Source organism: Haliotis asinina, chromosome 1 (assembly GCF_037392515.1).
Source record: "Haliotis asinina isolate JCU_RB_2024 chromosome 1, JCU_Hal_asi_v2, whole genome shotgun sequence".
Taxonomy (NCBI): domain Eukaryota; kingdom Metazoa; phylum Mollusca; class Gastropoda; order Lepetellida; family Haliotidae; genus Haliotis; species Haliotis asinina.
Genome location: NC_090280.1, coordinates 20,035,496 through 20,056,774, shown reverse-complemented (window position 1 = coordinate 20,056,774; position 21,279 = coordinate 20,035,496). Strand labels below are relative to the sequence as shown.

The 21,279-nt window shown below is 39.7% G+C and overlaps 1 protein-coding gene across 1 annotated transcript in view; it reads right to left on the bottom strand.

Moving 5' to 3' along the window:
- Positions 1-18,900, bottom strand: part of LOC137288259 (fibrocystin-L-like) — a 108,668-nt gene extending 89,768 nt beyond the window's left edge. The window contains exon 1 of the mRNA XM_067820736.1: positions 18,818-18,900. Coding sequence (XP_067676837.1) covers positions 18,818-18,899 — 82 coding nt within the window. The 5' untranslated portion in view covers position 18,900. The remainder of the gene's footprint in view (positions 1-18,817) is intronic.
- Positions 18,901-21,279: the final 2,379 nt, after the last annotated feature.

Genomic DNA, 21,279 nt, shown 5'->3' with positions numbered 1-21,279 from the left:
TTCTTCATATATGCATAGGGCTTGCGGCCCAACTGGCCTCCTCTGTTATCGCTTGCATATGGATGATGGCGATGGATAATCATTATCACCATCATTCAGCACAGAAATGTGATTTTACATGTGTAGCTGGATCGAATTACCCGGCCTTAATAATAAAAATAAATTAGGATTATACATGCACTTCGGGGTTTTGAATTCTGCTGGAGTTACTTCTGTGACGTCATCCAAATATTGCAAGGAGGGGAAAATCTTGCTGTTTGGTTACATATTACACAATCGTTGTTTGGTTACATATTACACAATCGTTGTTTGGTTACATATTACACAATCGCTGTTTGTTTACAAATTACACAATCGTTGTTCACGACATTATTTTCTTAAATCTAAATTTGAACATTTTTTCGGAGAACTGAATTTTAAAAAAAAAATTAACAGTGATCATTAGGTATTTTTCACCAAATCACCAGTGATTACTCTGAAACGTTCGGCATGATCTCTGAGTCGTTGAGGATTTATTTGAAAATACAAAGCATAAGCACCGAAGTAAACTTTCCGGCACATTACAAGAGTTTATAAACTCACGTTACACGTGTGTTGGTTATGTTGTACGCCTATTAAAACGCGTATTGTTCAAAAGCAGCTACCATTACGAATTTTGCATACTTTTCATATAACAAATCGACAAAGAGTCTTTGTCAATAGTAAGTGCCTGGTTGAAATCAACGAAACACATAAGTGTGTGAAGGCGAACGCCGTGCTTGGAAAAGAGCTCTCCAGTACTAAACAAAACACAGGTCGGAATTGTGTATCATGCTGTCATTTCATGAGACATCAGGATACAACTCGTTAATTGCACATAATCATTTCATATAGAATACAGGAGTGAGTGAGTGAGTTAACTTTTACGCCGTCTTTAGAAATCTACCAGAAATATCACGAATATGGACATAAGACTCCTTTGAACCGGAAGCTAATAATAATTAATTAATAATAATTAATTTATAAATCGCCTAGTTTCCAGGCATAGCCTGCTCAACGGCGCTGAGAATAACTGCATAATAAAGTTGTTGGAGGAAGATATTAAGAGTTAGTAACTGAAAAGGTAGGTCTTGAGGCGTCGTTTGAATGATGAGATGGAGTCAGCAGACTTTATGTTGATTGGCAGGATGTTCCATAGTTTCGGAGCGAACACAGAGAGCGCATTTTCGGCAAGCCTAGTTCTTGTGGATGTCACGTGAAGCAGACACTGGTTGGACGCACGAAGAGTTCGTTGAGGCTGGTATGTGGTGAGGAGATCCTTCAGATTGCGGGGAGAGGTCTGGACAAAGAGTGCAGAGTACGTGAGGAGCTAGCGTGGCATATCATTTCGTATGCCACGAGTGGAGCTGAATATGTTGAATAAAGTATATTTTCCGTGAGTAATTATTAAATGGGACTGGGAATCTGGGAACACAACCCCATGAGGAAATGATTGTCTAACTTGGTGGTGATATTGTGTTTGATATTAAAAATATTTTTTAATCGAGGCGAAGGAAGTACGAGGCAACGCATTGGTCGCTTCACTAGCATGCAGGAACACTGGCCATTTTTTTCTTGTTGCGCAACCCTATTTGCACTGCAGTTTGCCTGTGCAGAGACCCACCAATGTGGAATTTCAGGAACATTGCTAAGAGCGGTTTAAAACCATAATCATTTCTAGCACGTATATGACAATTCATGTGACACGTCTCAATTTACCCGATCAATTCTGTCCGAACAATTTCATTTACAAGACTTAATTATTTCCTTGGAACATCATGCAGTGAAAGAAATTATTTTGACGGCGCCTATTTAGTGTGTTAAACGGACGTGCCTTGCTGTGAAGACAGCTTTGAATTTTGACAACATAATACAGTTCCACTTCTATCTTCAGATCTATTAAGCATGCGACGTAGGAAAATATTAAACAACAGGACGTCACGTCATAGCAACGCGTGACTTGCAGTCATGTGATCCACAACAGAGCTTTGATGTTCCGCACCATTTCACAGGCACTTAAGCTAAAACTGGTTCCAGCTCCACATCAATGTCGCTTTTACCGTATTTACTCTTTTAAATGACAACATCTAGTGTTCTCATAAAATGGATGACATTGCCAAAACGCTCGAAAAGCAAACGTACGAGTAGAAATATCACAAGTAATGATGAAAACACGTGCCCATGTATATGAATTCCACACCCGGTATGCTTGTAGTGCTAACAAGCACAACAATTATTACTGCAGATAACTCATGAGGCGCTAGAAGGTTAAAGTCCCATGTCTTATCCCACAGGGTACCCATTTTCTGCTGGGTGAACATAGGAAATGTTGAACAAACACATTTGCCTCAGGTGAGACCATCTGTATTCAGCTGCCAAACATCACCTATCCAAGGACTCTCCGAGCTCAACCTTGACCTGATTTGTGACCTGAAACCTATGCACATGACCACACACTATCACAATTAAGAGTGAGTGAGTGAGTGAGTGAGTTTAGATTAGTTTCACAACTAAGGGACGAAGGGGGGCAACGAATCAGCTGAAATAGCTGCCTTGAGATGTTTTCCCTGCACTGCGTTTGAGAAACCAGATAATCCACGATAAGCATAGCGTGCAATGGGCAACAGAGACCACCTTTTATAGTGCAATTTGGGAAGGTGGTGTAGCCTTATGGTTCACGTGTTCGATCTCCCTTCCGAGGAAGGGTTCGATTCTCTATGTGTACAGTGTGTAATGACCACTTCTGCTTTCCTCCGCCCATGTGTTGCTGGAATGTTCTTATAGGCGGCACAAAACCCCATTTACTCACATAAGCAGAGCTACGGTATTCAACGGTCGGACCTTACGAAACAGTTGCTGACGAGTATGTTCTAAATAGGTCGATGCTCTTGAACTTGAATAAATATGTCACGTGGTCTGTGACTGAATCCCAGGGCAGACAATTTCCAGTTGTTTGTTTACAATAATAATTCATCACTTAGCAGCGCATTGGAACCCCCATTAATACAGCGTGACGGTCCACGGACTATGATTAAGTACCTTTCATCACCCATCTTATGATTGACATGAAATCAATACTAATCAATATCTTATTTAGTTCCCGTAACGGTCGCGTGATCTGGGCTTGTGGAATTCGTGGGCTTATCTATTATGAAAAGAGGCATTCGCAATAACGGTCAACCCTCGTCCGCTCTTCGTTCGCGGGAACTCGTCTCCACCCAAGAGGATCGTTGTTTAATGTACAGATACTTGTTTAAAAGGTGTTTTCATGTATTCTGTCATGTGGAACGTAAGAGGCTAAATGTTGAAGCCTTTAAGAACCACATTGGCAGTGGACCCAACATCAAATTTGCAGTGGTTGTTTCTATTTTTTTAAAGGAGAAAAAAGCATATATTATGTTCATTGATTTCTTTGACTTGTTTTTTTTCTTGTGGAACTTAGCAAGGAATTCATCCTCGCATGATTTTTTTTAGATAAATAAAAAAATATGATTCTTAGAGATACTGTCCAGTGCACCCGGGTGTAGTTCCCTCAGGGGTGCAATGTGCGAAGTCCATGTCTGGCGATCGTATTGGAATATTGCTTAAAACCTCGCTCACACACATCTGTATGGCCCCATAAAACCCGCGAAATGCATCTCGTTTCCTATCCCTGCAAAACAGTCTTGTCCTCTCGCCCATGCAGGCCATTTGGTTCAGTTCTTTAAGTCGAACCAAACACATGCACTAAATAGAAACGGTATAGTGCACGTGAATATTTTTGAATATTTAGTCGTCGTTTCTATCGATTTTTCCATATTCCGTTGCCAGATCGTCAATACAACAAAAAGAAAATTTATGTCCGCAAACGACATCCTCAAGGACGATAAAGGGATTAATGTTAGTAGAGTCGAGAAGATACAGATTCCCAATGGACAAAATCACGAAGTGTTGTCTCCCGTACACCCAGCAGGATCCGTTTACTGTATTTTCGAACCCCAGATTCGTCCGAGCCTGAATCTTAAGGTTTGCATCCCTGACCAAATGTACAAGTTGAATGAATAGTTTCTAAATAAAAAATCGAATTGAGTAACCTGTCATTTCTGAAGTGCTTATTTTCGCTTTTACGTACATTTTGAAATCTTGCAGTTTCTGCAAGTTGACGTCGTTGTATTTTTCAAAATGAATGACGAATGTCAATAATTGTTATGTTTCCCAAGTAGGCACGTTGTTTCCTAACTAATTTAATGAGAAAATATGGTTCGGGCTCAGCAACAGTGAATGTTTTAATATGTTGAGTACATGGCTATTGACCATCTCACATGTGTACATAACCACACTGCTTCCCAGATGACTGAAGCAAATTACTTGTATACTGTATATGTTTTGAGTATGTGTAACTTATATAAATCGCCGCAACGTTCCAAATGCATTAGACCGGGTTAGCAATGGTGTTCAGATGGCTGTTCATGCTGCCGTAAGGAGAGAAGGGATTCGGTTGTCAGACTTGCTGACTTGGTTGACACATGCCATTGCCCAATTGGCGTAGGTCGATGCTCATTTTGTTGATCACGGGACTGTCTGGACTAGAAAACTCTCTCACTCATTCACCTCAAATGCTTAGATCTACAGTCTGCTGTTTGTTCTAATAAGGCAAAATATCATGTACACAATGTGTACATGCTCATGCTGTCTGTCACTGGATTGTCTAGACAATACTTGGTTATTTACAGGAAGCCGTCATTTAGCTGGGATATAATTAAACCAAAAAGAGATTGTTACGAGTGTTTATTTTGTTAGTAATTCAGTAATAATTATTATTGGGTCACAATGTTAGTGTTTTCAATATTAAATATGATGGGTCACATTTCGTTTTAATAGATGGTCAACACTTTAAGGATTCTGGTTTTCTCTCTCTCTCTCTCTCTCTCTCTCTCACACACACACACACACACACACACACACACACATATATATATATGTGTGTGTGTTAAGGGCTGTACGGAGACTTTGGTGAGTTTGCTATATTATATCCTGTGACGCATTGCCTTAGATTTTGTCTCTCTTGAATCGAATTTTGTAGTCAGCATTGTGACTATTGACTTGTGACTTTGTATACCTTGCTCTCGTTGCATAATAATACATAATTTGAATTTTTATGATGTTTCTTTGTTCTGTTTTGCTGGTTCTCAAGGGGATTTCTTTAATCGTTTGTCACGGTAACTTCATAACCGTAACAAAATTGATCGACACAAATTTCGTTTACTTTGATATTGTCTTGAGTTCGAGACTACCGCATATTTATCATGTCCAGTTCGACACATGCAGGTAGCAATTCCACTGAGAGTGTTTGTCGGGGTCAGAGGGCGGGTACAGGAACGATTATTTCCCTTGTGTTAAAGGTAACGTTCCAAAACCGAGTTTAATAAAAACCGGATGGGCGAAAGAAAGACCCCTGTCGCATTCCACAAACATGTACTAAGAACACTGTTTGTAACAGGTACATCGTAATCGATAAGCCAACATAAAAATGCTCGTTAATTTTGGATATGGAATTCTGCAATTAAGACATATTGATAATACATCAACGCGCTGTTCCGTAAAGATTGTTTTGACAAAACACTCGAGGCGTGAACTTCTTTAATTATAATCTGTTTCGCTTCTATACACAAATGACAAAACAAGGTTATAAAACAAACTTGTTTGCTTAACGTCAAGTCAAGGTCGTATTTCAGAACCAATTGACAACGTGTTTGACTGGTGAGTTTGGTTGAATAAATAATGTATGAATTTGCGACAGCCGATTTTGACACCTGTAGCTTTAACAACCACGCCTGCAAGGAAGGTGTACTTAATTATCTTCCTAGCGACTACAAGAAGACGGGTGATGACTAACACTGGGACATTTTTAGATCAAATCAGAAATTCAAACTCATGATGGAAATATCTGAAGTTGGACTGGGCAAAAGTAGTGTTCTTGAATGAATTTACTTGGCACATGTGCCTGAGTGAGTGTAGCTTTAAGGTGCATTTTTGTAGTTTTCAAGCAATATCACAGCGGGGCACTGGAAATGGCCTTCAGGCATTATACCCACGTGGGAAATCGAACCCGGGGCTTCAGCGTGACAAGCAAACGCTTTAACCGCCAAGCTACGAGATATGAGACTGGGGTATATATATATATCATTGTGAAAAGGAACCAGAAAGGTTTCTTTTAACTTTTGACGCATACATATGTCTTCCTTCTCCGAGCACCGTCTGTTTAAAGACTGGGGTATGTCTCAAGTCTACATGCCCTTCAAGTTCCGGGGTAGAATAGGACTTCTGCAACCCGTGCTTGCCATCAATGGCGACTATGCATATTGTAAGAGGCGACTAATGGGATCGTGTGGTCAGGCTCGCTGACTTGGTTGACACATGTCATCGGTTCCCAATTGCGCAAATCGATGCTCATACTGTAGATCACTGGATTGTCAGGTTAAGACAGAATTGCGGCGTAAACTCACTCACTCACTTAAGACTACGTGTAAAATCAAAGTGATGTAATACATAACAAAAATATTGTCATCTACTTTAATATATTCTGGTTGATGTGTGATTCAAGAATGGCTGGTAGTCAGCTGAGTGACCCCGTGGTCCTGAAGGTAGGCGTGGGAGTGGCAACAGCACTGTCGCAGCTCGCTGTAAAAAGTTGTACCTTGAACACAGACCCGTACGTGTGAAGGCCCTTGCCACAACTGGTCTTCATCAACCCATGCTTGTCGTAAAAGGCGACTAACAGGATAGATTGGTAACACTCGATGACTTAGCCGACGCACGCGTATTTCATTTCATCATGCTACTATGACTGAATTTTCTATTCCAGACTCAATCATTTACAGACGGCAACTGGAATATTTACGTGTGCGGCTTTAAATATGCAAGCAAGCAAGCAAGCAAGCAAGCAAGCAAGCAAGCTACCCTAAACAGTGGACGGATAATATAAATGACTTAATATTGAATGGGTTCACTGAAATCAGTAACTGAATTCTAACATAACATAAAATAAATATATTATATGTGAGTGTTTGTAACGACTATCCTCACCCATCATTTCAACACAGTCCTCACTCGAGCTTATGAATGGCGGCCCCAAATGGGCACTGGTTAAAGGCGATGCAGAGTTGTAGAACCACACTAACGCACTCACTCTTTTCAAGATCATGCCTAAGAAATGGCTTTGTCCAAAATGTGTAAACGCCGTAGATATACATCAACTCAGCCCCCCACCCCACCCTCCCCCTACACACACACTCACACACACACACACTACCACCTCCCTACAAAAGCTGACCCGCAAAGTTGTAACTGAAATACCCTTCAAAGTGGGGTTCAATCCAACACGCACACATATAAGTTACTGAGTACAATTGTCCTTGATGATTGCCCTTGGTGGGCTTTGAGTGGGGGATCGGTGGAATCACGAACAATACGCTCGTCATACCGGATAGGTCTGCTATGTCAAAAACACCATGTAACTCCAACACAGAATTAGTTAGTCTCTCATTGTCCACAATCTCTAGTCTCTATCTATCTCTAGTCTAATAATATTTGCCCATTGTTACTAAAATATCATTGACCGATGGGTCGAGTTAGTGCCCAATTTTTACCAAAGGTTCATGGCCAACGACTGTACGCTTTAGGGTTTCATAATCTTTCAATTAATAAAGAGCAATGCTTATTTGTCCGCCAAGATGTCAATGGTTTCGACAAGGCCTTGTTGACCTAGTGACCTGGTGACCTGATAACCTAATCACCTGATGAGGCTACAGCATCTATCACACGAAAGTGTCCAGGTGTTAATGCAATAGCGTAAATCGATCAACATGCTGTTGATCACTGGATTGTCCTGTCCAGACTCGATTATTTACAGACAGCTGCCATATGGTGGGAACATTGCTAAGTGCGACGTAAAACAAAAGTCAGTCACTCACTCATGTGTCCCTTGTTCGTGCACTGGATCAACGGAATCGGTTTCGTCTTGATTAAGATGGTAAACTGTCATCACCAAACCGCTTCTGTGAGCATACGATCCAAATTGAACTAAACGACTAAATCTACCGAAAACCGTGTATTACACTGATTATACAGTAAATTAATCTTCAAGCCAACTCGTGCGATAAAATACAAACTTCAAAAGCTTTCCTATGAATGGTTATGTTCTGATTTGTTCTTAACATTCTCACTCAGCAAAATTTTATTGAACTTGGATCAGACAATATAACGACTGATATCTTGATATCATTGATTTTCGGAAGTAGAATGCGTTGATATGCAGAAAACAATCCAGCAAGATTGACCGATCACTTTTGTTTTTAGCAACCCATACTTGACTGAGAGGCCACTGAGACCGAGTCGTCGGAGTCAGTGACCAGGTTGACACATGCCATCGCCCAAATGGGGTAGCTCGATGCTCATATTGTTGATCATTGGATCGTTCTATTCTCGATCATTTATAGGTCGAAGCCATATAGGTGCGGCGTTTAAACAACACACAAGGAAGCGTAGTGACCTTTTACGTTCATACGTACAGCATAATTCACCTTTAAGTTACGTTAATAATCTTCATACGAAGCAAGAAATCTGGTGTCGGTGTATGTTTTCCAAAGATAATATACGAGTATGTACTAGAATACGCAGTTGGTAGGATGTAAAATCCATTTTATCTTCAAGCACTGTTAGTTACGCCGCATTGAGCAGTATTCCAGCAATATCACGGCTGAGGACACCATAAATTGTCTTCACACATTGTACCCATGTGGGAATCGAACCCGGGTACACGGGGCAGCATTTTTGAGTTAATGCTGATTTTGTTAACGGCTGTACTTTGACAATGCCAAATAATGTCTCACAGGATTTGACCGCTGCAATAATCGAACTCGGGTCCTCGGCGTGATGAGCTAACGATTTAACCACTAGGCTACCCAGCACCTTTAAGCTAAGAGTTCGTTGACTTGATCCGAAACACACACAACAGCATGGAGGGCTTAGTTTCCATGACATTGACGTCGTCATACCTTCAGGCAGAGGGGAATCGTGTGTATTGACAGTTATTGCCGTGTTGCCATTGACAGTGTTTCTGATTATTTTTCTCAGTTACCAAGGCATTATGCAAAGTTCATTTTGAACCTCATTTGCAAGTTAGTTTGCGAACTATAAAAATTTAAACAAACAGAACATTTGAAATATTTTTCAATTAAATGTTTACAACACAAATAACTACTGCTGCTATCCATACAGATAAAGTAAATATAGATAAAAGATTTATCTTTCGACAATTCGTTTTACATGACAAAGTTCCGCATCACAATTTATCCAGCTTGACCATCCGTTTTCGCCTCGTACGGCAGGCACTGGTTGCTGAAGACGGAGAGGTCGCTCTGACCATACTGAGTAGAAACAGTCTGTTGTACGTGCCTGGTATACTGTTTTTTAGAATAGTGATCTGCATGCGTTAATATCGAGCAGTATCTCAACAGCCCCAACCTTTGGTGTCAACATTTCACTTTTATCTTTTGTGATACCATCAAATGTGCTCTTTTCATCAAGAATTCAAAGAGTGTGATACCACTGTAGCTCTGAAGAGGTTTCATGAAGGTTAGAATCTACAGTTTTCAGTACAGCTTTCAAACGGTTTTGTGGTAGACGTGTAGAGGACATTTTGAAGTTTCATTCATCAATGAAAACAGTTATGTCAGGCAAGTCCCTATTTTGACTTGTGTACGTTCCCGCATAATTTCAGGTGAATAACTGACTAGACTCAGCATGTGTTCATGACACCTGCTACCACGGGGGCAGGCTAAGCACTCTTTTTAACGAACACTAGTATCATCACTGTTTCAAAGCAATTCATAAACACATGCGCTGTTATCGTATGTTTACAAACAACATCATACAGCTGTAACACTGTTGAAACAAACATATAAGGTCATGACGCAATCGCAACTGTACATAAACAGAGCTTCTTTTGAATGTGGAAATTGTTTTGTTGTTTTTGTTTGCAACTTCAATAATGACAAAGGTACACGCCATGCGAAGAACAAAACCCGCAATATCATTAAATGGTAATTACGTTAGTCGTTCTTTGATAAGAAACATCAGTCAGTTGACGACTTAACACGTTATTCAAGGATACATTGCCGTCGATCAAGCGTGGTTTAACTTCTTATATCTTATACCATCAACACGTCAGCGAATACAACAGCTCGAGATCTATGTTAAACAAAAACATCAAACTTGTATCCTCACAGGTACACCACAAGCTACAGACTTATGACATAAATCATCAAAATGACAACTATATCAATCACTGAATAGATGTTCATCTCCTGGAACAAACTAATTCCATGGGCGATTAATGAATGACGCTATCTTGGTTTGACTGTCACGACACTGTCATGAAACCTCACATCAATAACATTTTGCGCAGTTTTTCTGGAGTAATCAAACACCACTGGAAGTGTTGTTTACTGTTGCTATGGTAATGGGTTTGTTCTAAACAATGGGTGTCAGTTTTTGCGTCATCATTCAACTGACTCCAGTTTATATTTATTATGAAAACCAACATTGCAACAATTAATGTGTTCAAGCATGGGACTAATTACAGGTATTGGGATTGTATTCCAAACCTTAAATAGAATTGTTATCTCCCATCTATATGTAATGATTTATAAATGATGTCTTTTCTAAAGAGTAAGATAATTATTTGTGAAGAAACGCATCACATTACGAATGTTCATCCTACATCTAATGAGACGCATAAATTGGTCTGATAACAATCTTTCGCTGAAGAATTGTGGAATTAATTGAAGTAAACATAACCTTAAAACTGGATTTGACCATGAATTATAAACGTTATTTGCAGGCTTTAGTAAAAAGGAAAGTCTTTATGGCCTTCTTAACAAAGTCAAGTTGGGGCAAGTTTGATTTGGGCCGGCAGAAAGTTCTATAAGAAAGGCGCAACATGCTAAAAGCCTTCTTTCCAAAAGAGGGGAACAGAGCTTGGGTACTTTGGGGAGATTGTTTATCTTGGGAACTTAGAGTTCAGGTGGCTGTTCAGTTCTCGAACACAGTACACAATCCATCATAATATGGGGAACTCATTTTTAAAGTTTTAGTCTAACATGAAGGTATGCTTTCATTTACCCTGAAGTGCTTCATATGTATACACATTGTTTTGGGTTCAACACACTGGTGAACTTCAGAAACCTGTATAACTTGGGACATTCCTCCCACATCAAGATATAGATACCTGCAGATCCCCTTCAAGGTCAGTTCAAATCATCACACTCTCTGTTTCATAATTTCATATGGGTTTACAGCGTTCCCAATCCCCTCAGCTTTAAGACAATCCATGATGCATATTGTTCCACATTGAAAGATGTTGCGTTTCATTTTCGCGAATTATTTACGAAGTACAAGTTTATTTGATTTCATAGCGGTATGAGAGAATTATAGCCAAATCTTAATCGGTATCGTGACCTGTGCGGGTTCCATTACCCTTACTTGTAAGAGGCGACTAACGGATCCGGTGGTCAGACTCGTTGAACAGTTTGCCATATCATCGTGTCCCAGATCGAAGCTCATACCATTTATCTCTAGATTGTCTGGCCCAGGCTCGATTATTTGCAGACCGCGGTCATACGTCGTTACACAGCACACCTGTCCAGATTTAACAGAGACTAGTCGTAACCTATACCTTCAATAAGAGATTTATTTGAAAATGGGTAAATTGAAGTGTGTTTGGTGAATTTGCACGTACAGTTATAGGACTCAGAGTATCCACAGCGAAGCTATGAAATAATACTCTGGCCATGACGAAATGAACAACCATTAAAATGATATCACGAAAATACACGATATCATTGGGAGTAGGGATTTTATTGTATACATACAGGACAGGCGTTGTAAAATATCCTGCATTCTTGCAGCATGGAACAGGTTTCTTTGTTATCATCCAAGCCTCCCCTAATATCAAAGTGCTTATGTTGTGAGCTAACACTGATGAGGGATCTGATTACAGTTTGCGATAGCATCATCTGGGTTGCGGATCGCCAGTCTTGTTATTGTAATTATCACAACGCACTGGAACATGTAGAGTCATATAATAGCTTCCTGCCCTAGATAAAACATGACGTTGTCATGCCAGCATTACGCAAGAACTGGGTTGCTGAGGTCAATTTCCTGTGATCGTGTGAATGTCCGACTGGACAGGTATTGTGAGTTGGTGTGATTGGTTGTCATTTTGCAGCATTCAAAATAACCACTAGCCCGTTAGCTCGATGCTGGCTGAAACTTCCCTGGGCTAATAAATATAGAATCAAGGTACCCCGCTTTGCTAGGGTAAATTTTCAGTCTGTGAACAATTCTCTTCATGGCCTTTTCTTATTAAAAAAATCCTAATTCTTTTAGTATTTTTGTCTAATCTGTTTTCAAGGCGACAATTCTAATCTTATTGAAAGCACACACGAAGCTGAAATCCCTACCAGTTCTAAGATGCGTCGTGACAAGAAGTGTTAAGAAATAGCCACCAGTCAAAACATCCGATGCATTCTTCATCATTTGCAAATGGAAAATACATGATATCACCCTGAGTGACTGACAAAAGTGTTTAGCTGGACTGTTTCTGTTCGAACAGTTATAAACCCGAAATTTGTGCTGAAACATATGGTCTGACAATTTGTAACGTTGATGTTTAACGTTAAAAAGAAAGATATAATGAATAACTACTTATGAGAGTTTTTTATCTTTACTTAGTTTTGCTAGAAAATTACATTCGGGCAAGTACGTTTGAAATCTTCCTAGCCCGCTTTGCTAGGGATTCTGAAAAATTATTTCATACACTGGGTATATGTCACGTATGGCATATAGTTCGTGCATGTTTTTCAGGTATGGCGTATATTACACACATACTGGACAAAATATGTTAGTGACATTGGCATTTGTATGATATTTTATGACTGAGTCAGTGAATATATACATTATTATTCATAATTTCAAAATTTACAAATATCCCTAACTAATTTTGGACAGTATATATAGGTTATTACGCGAGTGTTTTGGGATGGTTAATATCCTGCATTGGGACTAAACATTGCATTTAGTGAGCCTTGGCGAGTTAAATACATAGTGTTTATTCCTTATGCAGGATATTAAAAATCCCAAAACACACGAGTGTGATAACCTATTTATCATACAATGTCACTCTTATTTTAAAATTTAAAAAAATGTGATTTCATTTGCCACAGATCATGAAACTAAACTTCCTGAGATGTGCCCGCATATCTAAGAGGTCACAAATATGTGCGAAGCAATACGTGACGTCACAAGGTCAGGGACGCAGTTTTCTACTGATCACTCATTTGGCTGTGTTACGTCATGTAGTTCCAGTCAGCTTGTATGTTAAAGAGCGTATTGTTGTCAACAAATATTCACTTAGTTTGAAAATAACAGAAAACACATGTGGACTTTGGGAAAATTTAAGTTAAACTTTTGAACAATAAATATAATGTCAAACAGTTCATTCGAGATTTTCCTGGTTGCTGTCCGAGTCAATGATTGCAAGACGCCTGCGTTTCGGTGCTGGTGATGTCTTAGCTGGGACAATGTTTACAGTTATGTTGCCACCCATCAAGGCACTCACAGTACCGTCACCACGGCTGTCAATCTGGACACGATCGCCGACAGATAGGCGTGACGCCATGTTTGTTTACAGTGTGAAAGTAGTCCCTAAAAGTTGCATATGACCTCTCTAATTTGCATCGGTATCCGTATATGACGCCAACGGACATCGAAAATATCCGTTGGTTTTATCTTGCTGAGAACAATACCCATTGTATGATAAATATGTATATGCTTCCTGTCTTCCATCCGTAACGGGGCAGCGGTGTAGTCTAATGGTTTAGTCGTAAGCCACTTTTAGCAATGTTCTAGCAATATCACGGAGCGGACACCAGAAACGAGCTTCACACTATTTAGCCATGTGGGCAAACGAACCTGGGTTTTCGGTGACACATGCAAACGCTTTAACTACTTGCTACCCCACCATCCCGATCCATGTTATACAATTGAATTGTATCTTAGTAGGCTAACACAATAAAACCGGTATTATGATCCATGCAGCCTTTTTCTCTCCAGAAGGTATCCCTTGTAGTCATGTGCTATCATAGTCTCATCCACTATACACATTCTAAATGTCAAAATAGCCTCCTCATCTGTACATATTATTATGTACTAAGTCAACAGAATCCATCTGTCCCTGTCCTAAATCCACTTTTATGTCATGTCCTACAACTCAAAAAGATCTACATCATGCCGATGTCAGAATGTCCTTAATCAACATACCCTGCCTCAGGTTGTACAATGAATTCGAAATAATGTCCCGAATTGGTTTTACACTCATAATGTCCAAAACGTCGATGTCTTAAATGCCACTATGTCTCCATGTCCTGAAATGGCAGTTGCACGTGTCACATAATCCTAAACATGTTGCGTTCTTCTTCGTCCTAAGTCGACACGTACTCTCCATGCCTGTGACAACAATACATAAAGCTCCCTTACTTCCTGGACTGGCTTCACGAACAAACCATTGATTACCATGAAACCATGAAACAACGAAACGTCAGTGTCAGCTGGGTCCGAATTCCTGGTAAACTGTAGCTCAGAGAGCTAACATTAAAGTTCGGCATACATCCGGACCAGCGGACTGACAGACAGACAGTTTAATTAAAATCTTGAAGTCTATCTCTCGTCACGTGGTACATGTACAGTATCGAGTAATCCCTGTAAGCTTGTGTGCTATATAACAATCAATCAAGGTCACGCAGTATCTCTCCCTTCATCTGCTATAAAATGCATTGGCATACATTATGTATATTTCAATCAACTCAGGTGAAAAATATGCCGTTGACAATACGTGTCACTACCCGCTACCATCATACCGTACAACCACAGTCTCTATTTATATCTGATTTGTTGTTTGCTTTGCATATTTTTATGCTTAATTCCTATTTCATTCAACGTTTGACAAAATTCAAGATGCAGTTAGCATTAATATACGTTAAGGATAATATAATATAACTCAAAATGTATATGCTACCTTAATTTCTACCTTTGCTCAAAACGCATGTGTTAGGGGTTGTAAATAAACGAAGGTAAGGTTATAAGTACCGTGACTCATAATTTTTAACTTAATTCGGCTAATTTCGACCATTATAAAAATACCTCGTCCATGGGCAAAATATTCATTATCCGAAGTTCAACAGTAGAATATTTGTTCTTGTAATGCATGCGACGTTGGTAAGGTGGTAAGCTAAACTCACTCACTCACTCACTTTTTCTAACGACATGCTAGTTCTACCTAATAAGTATATATCTGTGATACTACTGCTTGACAAGTATTAATTGAGCCACGACCTGACAAATGACCTCAATCTGCATATGTGGGAACACCCTTCAGAACATTCCATTTGCAAGAGGGAGACAGGTTGTCGTCTAAATATTGAAATCTTCAATTTCCTCTTGCGAATCGTGTCGTGATGGTGCTTTGCTGAACTAAATCGCTCAACGATCCACGTGTAAAGCAGTAGCGGTACTGATTTCACGCCACGATCAGCATGTATTGCACGTGCTTAATCGCCAATCTACCTGTAGCAACAAAGTGTATTCGCCCATATTACTTGCCGCGACTGCTTGTCACAAACGCGTTCACTACACTGGCTCATCTAATACTTGTCACGTAGTAGTGTAATGTTACTCTCCATCAGCGTAGGTTTTTATGTTTTAGATGTCTTTAGCTTTAATATCATTGTTCTTCTAACGATATTGCTAGAATAGTGCCGATATGACGCCAAATATTAACTCACTGACAGCTAATTTTATATAATCTGGTCTTCTGGCTCTCTCACTCTGTTCTTCTTTCTCTCTCGCTCGCTGTTTCACTCTCTTCCTATGTTTCTCTTTCTCGCGCTGTTTTTTTTGTTTGTCTCTCCTTTGTTTTTCGCCCTTGCTCTGGTTCCCTCTGTATCTCTGTTTCTCCCTCTCCGTCTCCCCCTCTCTAGCTCTTTTCTCGCCCTCCCTCTAGATCTGTTTCTCTCTCTCGCCCCTTTCCTTCTCTCCCTTTCTAATTTTCTCTCTATGTTGATGTATGTATTTATATTATATATTTTTTCACCCCGTACACAGAAGACAAGGATATACGATCACATTGTATGTGTGCCACCAGTTCTCTCATTCAGTATGTTAATTTTTTTCCGAAGTGTGTAATTCATTTTTCACCAAGTACACCAAAGGCGACGAAGCTGTAATTCCCTTTACAAACAAAATCACGTAGAATCTGCCCAAATATACCACTGATCATAAATCATATGACATGTAAAAATGTCCAGTGCAACAACAGAGACTGTTTACTCCCGTGTTTGTCATATATATTACATGCTCAGGGCAATTTGTAAGGCTGTTGGCAAGAATGAGCTATGCATTAGGCAGAGGTTGTGAGGACATGGTGTTGTATCACAAACTGTCACAGTGATCGATAGAGTGTCTTTGATGACATGTACACACAGCGTCGCGAATAGATGTTCCATTTGAATGTTGATGCGTTTGGTCTGTGGTATGGATCCGCCTAAAACTGAGATGCTAATGTAGCATGTACTGTAGTACTGATGCGTATGGTTTGATGCTGTAACGATGCGAATAATTTGTTGTACTGAAGCAATGTGCTGTGGCACTGAGGCAGTAAACATGCAAATGCTTTGTGGTATTGGTGCGTATTAACTGCGGTTTTGATTCGGTAATGATGTGGTAATGATGCTAACGTTTTGTGGTATTGATGCGTTATAACTGCGAGCTTGATGCGGTAATGACGCGAATGTTTTGTGACATTGGTGCGAATGTTTAGTGGTGTTGATGCGAATGTGCTGTGGTACTAATGCATATAAACTGTGGGTTTGGCTTGTCTTCTACTGAGGTATTTGTGCGTATACACTACGGTAATGTTCCACTGTTTTGTGGTATGTTATGCGGATGTGCTGTGGTATTAGTGCGTATAAACTACGGTAATGTTGCGAATGTTTTGTGGTATGTTATGCGAATGTGCAGTGGTAATGTGTGAAGTCCTACTGTACTGACGCTCCTGGACTATAGTGCTCATTCAGGACCTTAACTTCAGGACTAATGTCAATAACCAAATTTGTAAAACATATTGTGGAAACACAGATCCTATTAATGATATTAGGATTAACGATAGATACATGTACAAAGCTCATGGTATGTAAGGTTCTCGGCTGTCGGAAATGCTTTTTTCTCTAGTGAATCGAAAACAGCTTAATATCATTTCCACTTCTCTCTTCAGGTGAGAGTACATGAGTTTGGTGATAGGGCGATTTATATGAATCAGAATATCTGCTGAAAAATTCAAAAATATCAAAGAGTTGAGATTAAGTATTTTGATCAAGAACTTAAACTTAGCTATAGGTATCTCGAATATCGTAATATCGTTCAATGACCATCTAATACTCAAATCCTTTCCACCGACTGACCCACCTAAAACAATGGAGACAATGGACACCGCCTCATGTGTCTTTTAACTACGATGTAGGCATTACAAGTGAGAGCGATAACAATACTATGTGATAGCTTTGCAGACAACGTCCCCATGGGAAGCAGTGTTCAGACAGTTCCAGAGGTAGGTGTTTAGATATGACTACTTTAAATTTCTACCGAGAATGCTCTTTTAATGAAGATGTCAAAGAACGTCATACCACTCTTGCGAAGAGTGGGTAGGTTTAGTTTTATGCCGCAGCAATATCATCGTAGGGGACACTAGAAACGGGCTCCACACACTGTACCCATGTGGGAAATATAACCCGGGATTCGGCGTGACGAGCGAACGCTTTAGCCATTGGGATATCTTATACTGCCCTTCTTGCTTAGAGTATGTTCGATAAAGGTTACAGTGTTCAACACCTGACCCCAGTGAAGCTTTCAAAACGAATCTGGGGTAGATATATGGAGGTGATATCTATATTTGTCGCATCAGTGACAAATCCTTACTTGTAATGGATGTAGACTATCCGTTTTTTTCAGATGGACAAGTGTCTTGCCTCTCTCAACATCTTCGACGGATGCCTCCGATGGAGCAGAATACGCTGACCTTTTTTTGCGAGCACCGTGTACCATCACTACTTTGATTGATAATAATTCATAAATACATCCTCTTGATATTATCGGGCTAATGTGACTCAGCATTCAGCATACATTTCTTATGAATGTGTACATGTTTTCCTCGCACTCAAACATTTTAGTTAAAACCCTTTTTTGAGCTGTATTTCATTTATATTGTAGCTTGTCAATTTATTGGCTACTGCTTATAACCACAAAGGTGGACAATATTGTGCAATGCTCATTAAAGGATTAATATCAAGGCGCCTCTGTGAAAAAGTATCTTCGTATCCTGGCACATCAAGGTACGTAACTCATCACAGGACCATAAACGTATATACGTAACACTGTGTAAAGTACATTTTGACATACCGTTTGCAAACATTAGGGTCACGATCCACAAAACGTTACGACAAAAGTGTTACAACATTCGTAGTCCTATGATAAACTAGACTTTCGACAGATCTAACCTTACGAACGCTTTGTGGAACGCAGTCCTGGTGTTGCATGCTTGCTACAACCTTCAGATACCCAAACGCAAACATTTGGGTTTCTGAAAGTCGTTTTGTATATATATCGATGTAAATTTATTGTTTTGATATTTGAGAAATAATGTACTTACCAGCTGCCTCAGAAAACTGTAGCGTCAGATAGAGCAACAGAAGGTGCAGTCCAAACACATGCCCCCTGTCTTTGAAAGCCATTTTACACCATGTCCCACCCAGAGACCCTCTACACTGAAACAAACTGTGTAGACGATCTCACTTCACTCTCAGAGGATCGATACAGTCACCGTTCCATGCAACAAGGACCAATGAAAGAAAGGCTGAGAACACTGCACTGTGCTGCCCCGGAATTGTTAAGTGTGTAAATTGCTTACTTTTTAAACCCTAACTGTGTTGTGGTGACGTGAGTATAATTAGAGATGACATCATCTATTGTTATTTTCAATGTCACTGTCATGGCAAAGATCTGATATACGGTAGAGGCTATGCCGTGACGTTATAAAATTGCAGTTATAACGAACTCAAAGGGGCCATCAGTTTAAGTTCTTTACAAGGGTAGTTTGTGTTATGCAGTCCGACTAACATATGTAGCAAAACACCAAAAACAGTTGTGCTTCTATGTGGTTTAGCCCATTACAAATGTGCTCGTTATGAACGGAGTTTACTGTACGTTGATGATATGGATCAGAATTGGTCTTCATCAACCGATCAGTCCCGTCAGGAGGCATCTAACGGGATCGGAAGGTCCGGCTCGCTGACTTGATGGACACATCTCATCGTATCCCATTCACGATGCTCATGATGTTGATCACTGGATTGTGTGGAATATGTGATCGAGTTACAGATCTCCACCATATAACTGGAATACTTATAAACAAGTAAGCAAACCCACAAACAAACAAACAAACAAACAAACAAATACTGCATGTTGTACTTACATAGACTTTCGCTGAGGGAGATGGTACGATTGTTTGGTTTTACTCTGGTTTCAACACTGTATCATGTTAAGGTGTGATGCAGTGATCTAGGTCTGAGATGTTTACTGCTTTGGTTAAGGTCAGAAGCACAGGTGTAATGCATGAGAGACTTCGTAGTATGGAGGGCGAACATGGCGTTCGAACAAATTGTTATTGTCTGGTTCGAGGGACACTCTACACAAGGAAGTGACGCGATGACTGTTGAGGTTAAATGCAGTGGAGCCAAGCGCTCTCATCCTTATCAGAGTGCAGTTGGTGCATCTGCATCAAGCATATTTATATTGATCTCCTTTCTTAGCTGTACACATCGCATCAACGAAAAGACATGACCCACAGGAGAATACTGAAGCATCATGCTTATTATTTTCTACTGTGTTTGCTATTAGTTTTCACAATACTGTTGAATACTTTTCTGTAGTAATTTCACAATAGTTCATTGTATGTGCTTGTAGGATGTCAATCTAACACAAGTTTGTACTAAAAGCAGGTCCCTGTATAACGGAGCGTGAAAAATAGACTCTCCCCCAGAAACGAGTGCTTGATATTATGAGCATGCAGACTGCAGCGGTGAATATAGTTGATCAGGTCACTTTTCCTGTCTATCTTACGCCGAGTAAGTGTTCCTGAATATCAACCTAATCTTCGATCCTAAGGGTGTTGCTGATCATTGAATTTAGGCTGGAAGAAATTGAGAACTTTTTTTCACTTTTGAAGATCAGATTCAAACTGGTCTTCCGCAACCTATGCTTGTCGTAAAAGGCGTCGGACAGGATCGGGTGGTCAGACTCGCTGCCTTGGTCGACATATGTCATCGTTATCAGTTCTATGGATAGATGATCATGCTGTTGATCACTGGATTGTCTGGTTGAGTGAGTGAGTGAGTTAATACTTAACGTCACATCGGCAATATCTCAGCCATAACGTGACGAATGAATTTATACAATAAAAATAAGATTAAAACCTGCCGACGATGACAGTAAGAATATTAGAGAATCAGATATATGAATATGAAAACAGCGAGCAAATCTGAAACATTCCAATTAGAGAAGACATTACAATATGAAACATGAGCTAGAGAGTGTCAACACCTGAAGATAGATCACCATGCTAGAACCCTAACTGGACTTACAACATCCCATCAGCAGTTAAAACACAGTCAACCACAGATAAACCCATGTATGCTACGATTAAAACGTGGAAAGTTTTAATTTTAGTTTTAATTTAATTTTAATTTTGGGACTTAAGTACCCTTTCAGGAGGACAAAAATGTTTCAGTACTTTAATCCCTCTTCCCCTACCCTTGACTATACAGTCACTGACAATATATGTTACTAATATATACTTCCAATCTGAAAATACTTATCGTTTATATTTAACAAATCTAATTCGATTATAAAATTAATGCAATGATTAAATCAGAACTGATGTTTAAAAGGTCATTCATAGTTCGTGATCTAAGATAGTTATCCTTTGTTTCTTGTTTACAGACTACCGCCATAAACCTAGAGAATAGCTGAGTGCGGCGTAAAACTAAACTCTATACTACGTATAGATCAAATATTCTAAATGAATGCGTTATACAAAAACCTGAACGCTTTTAC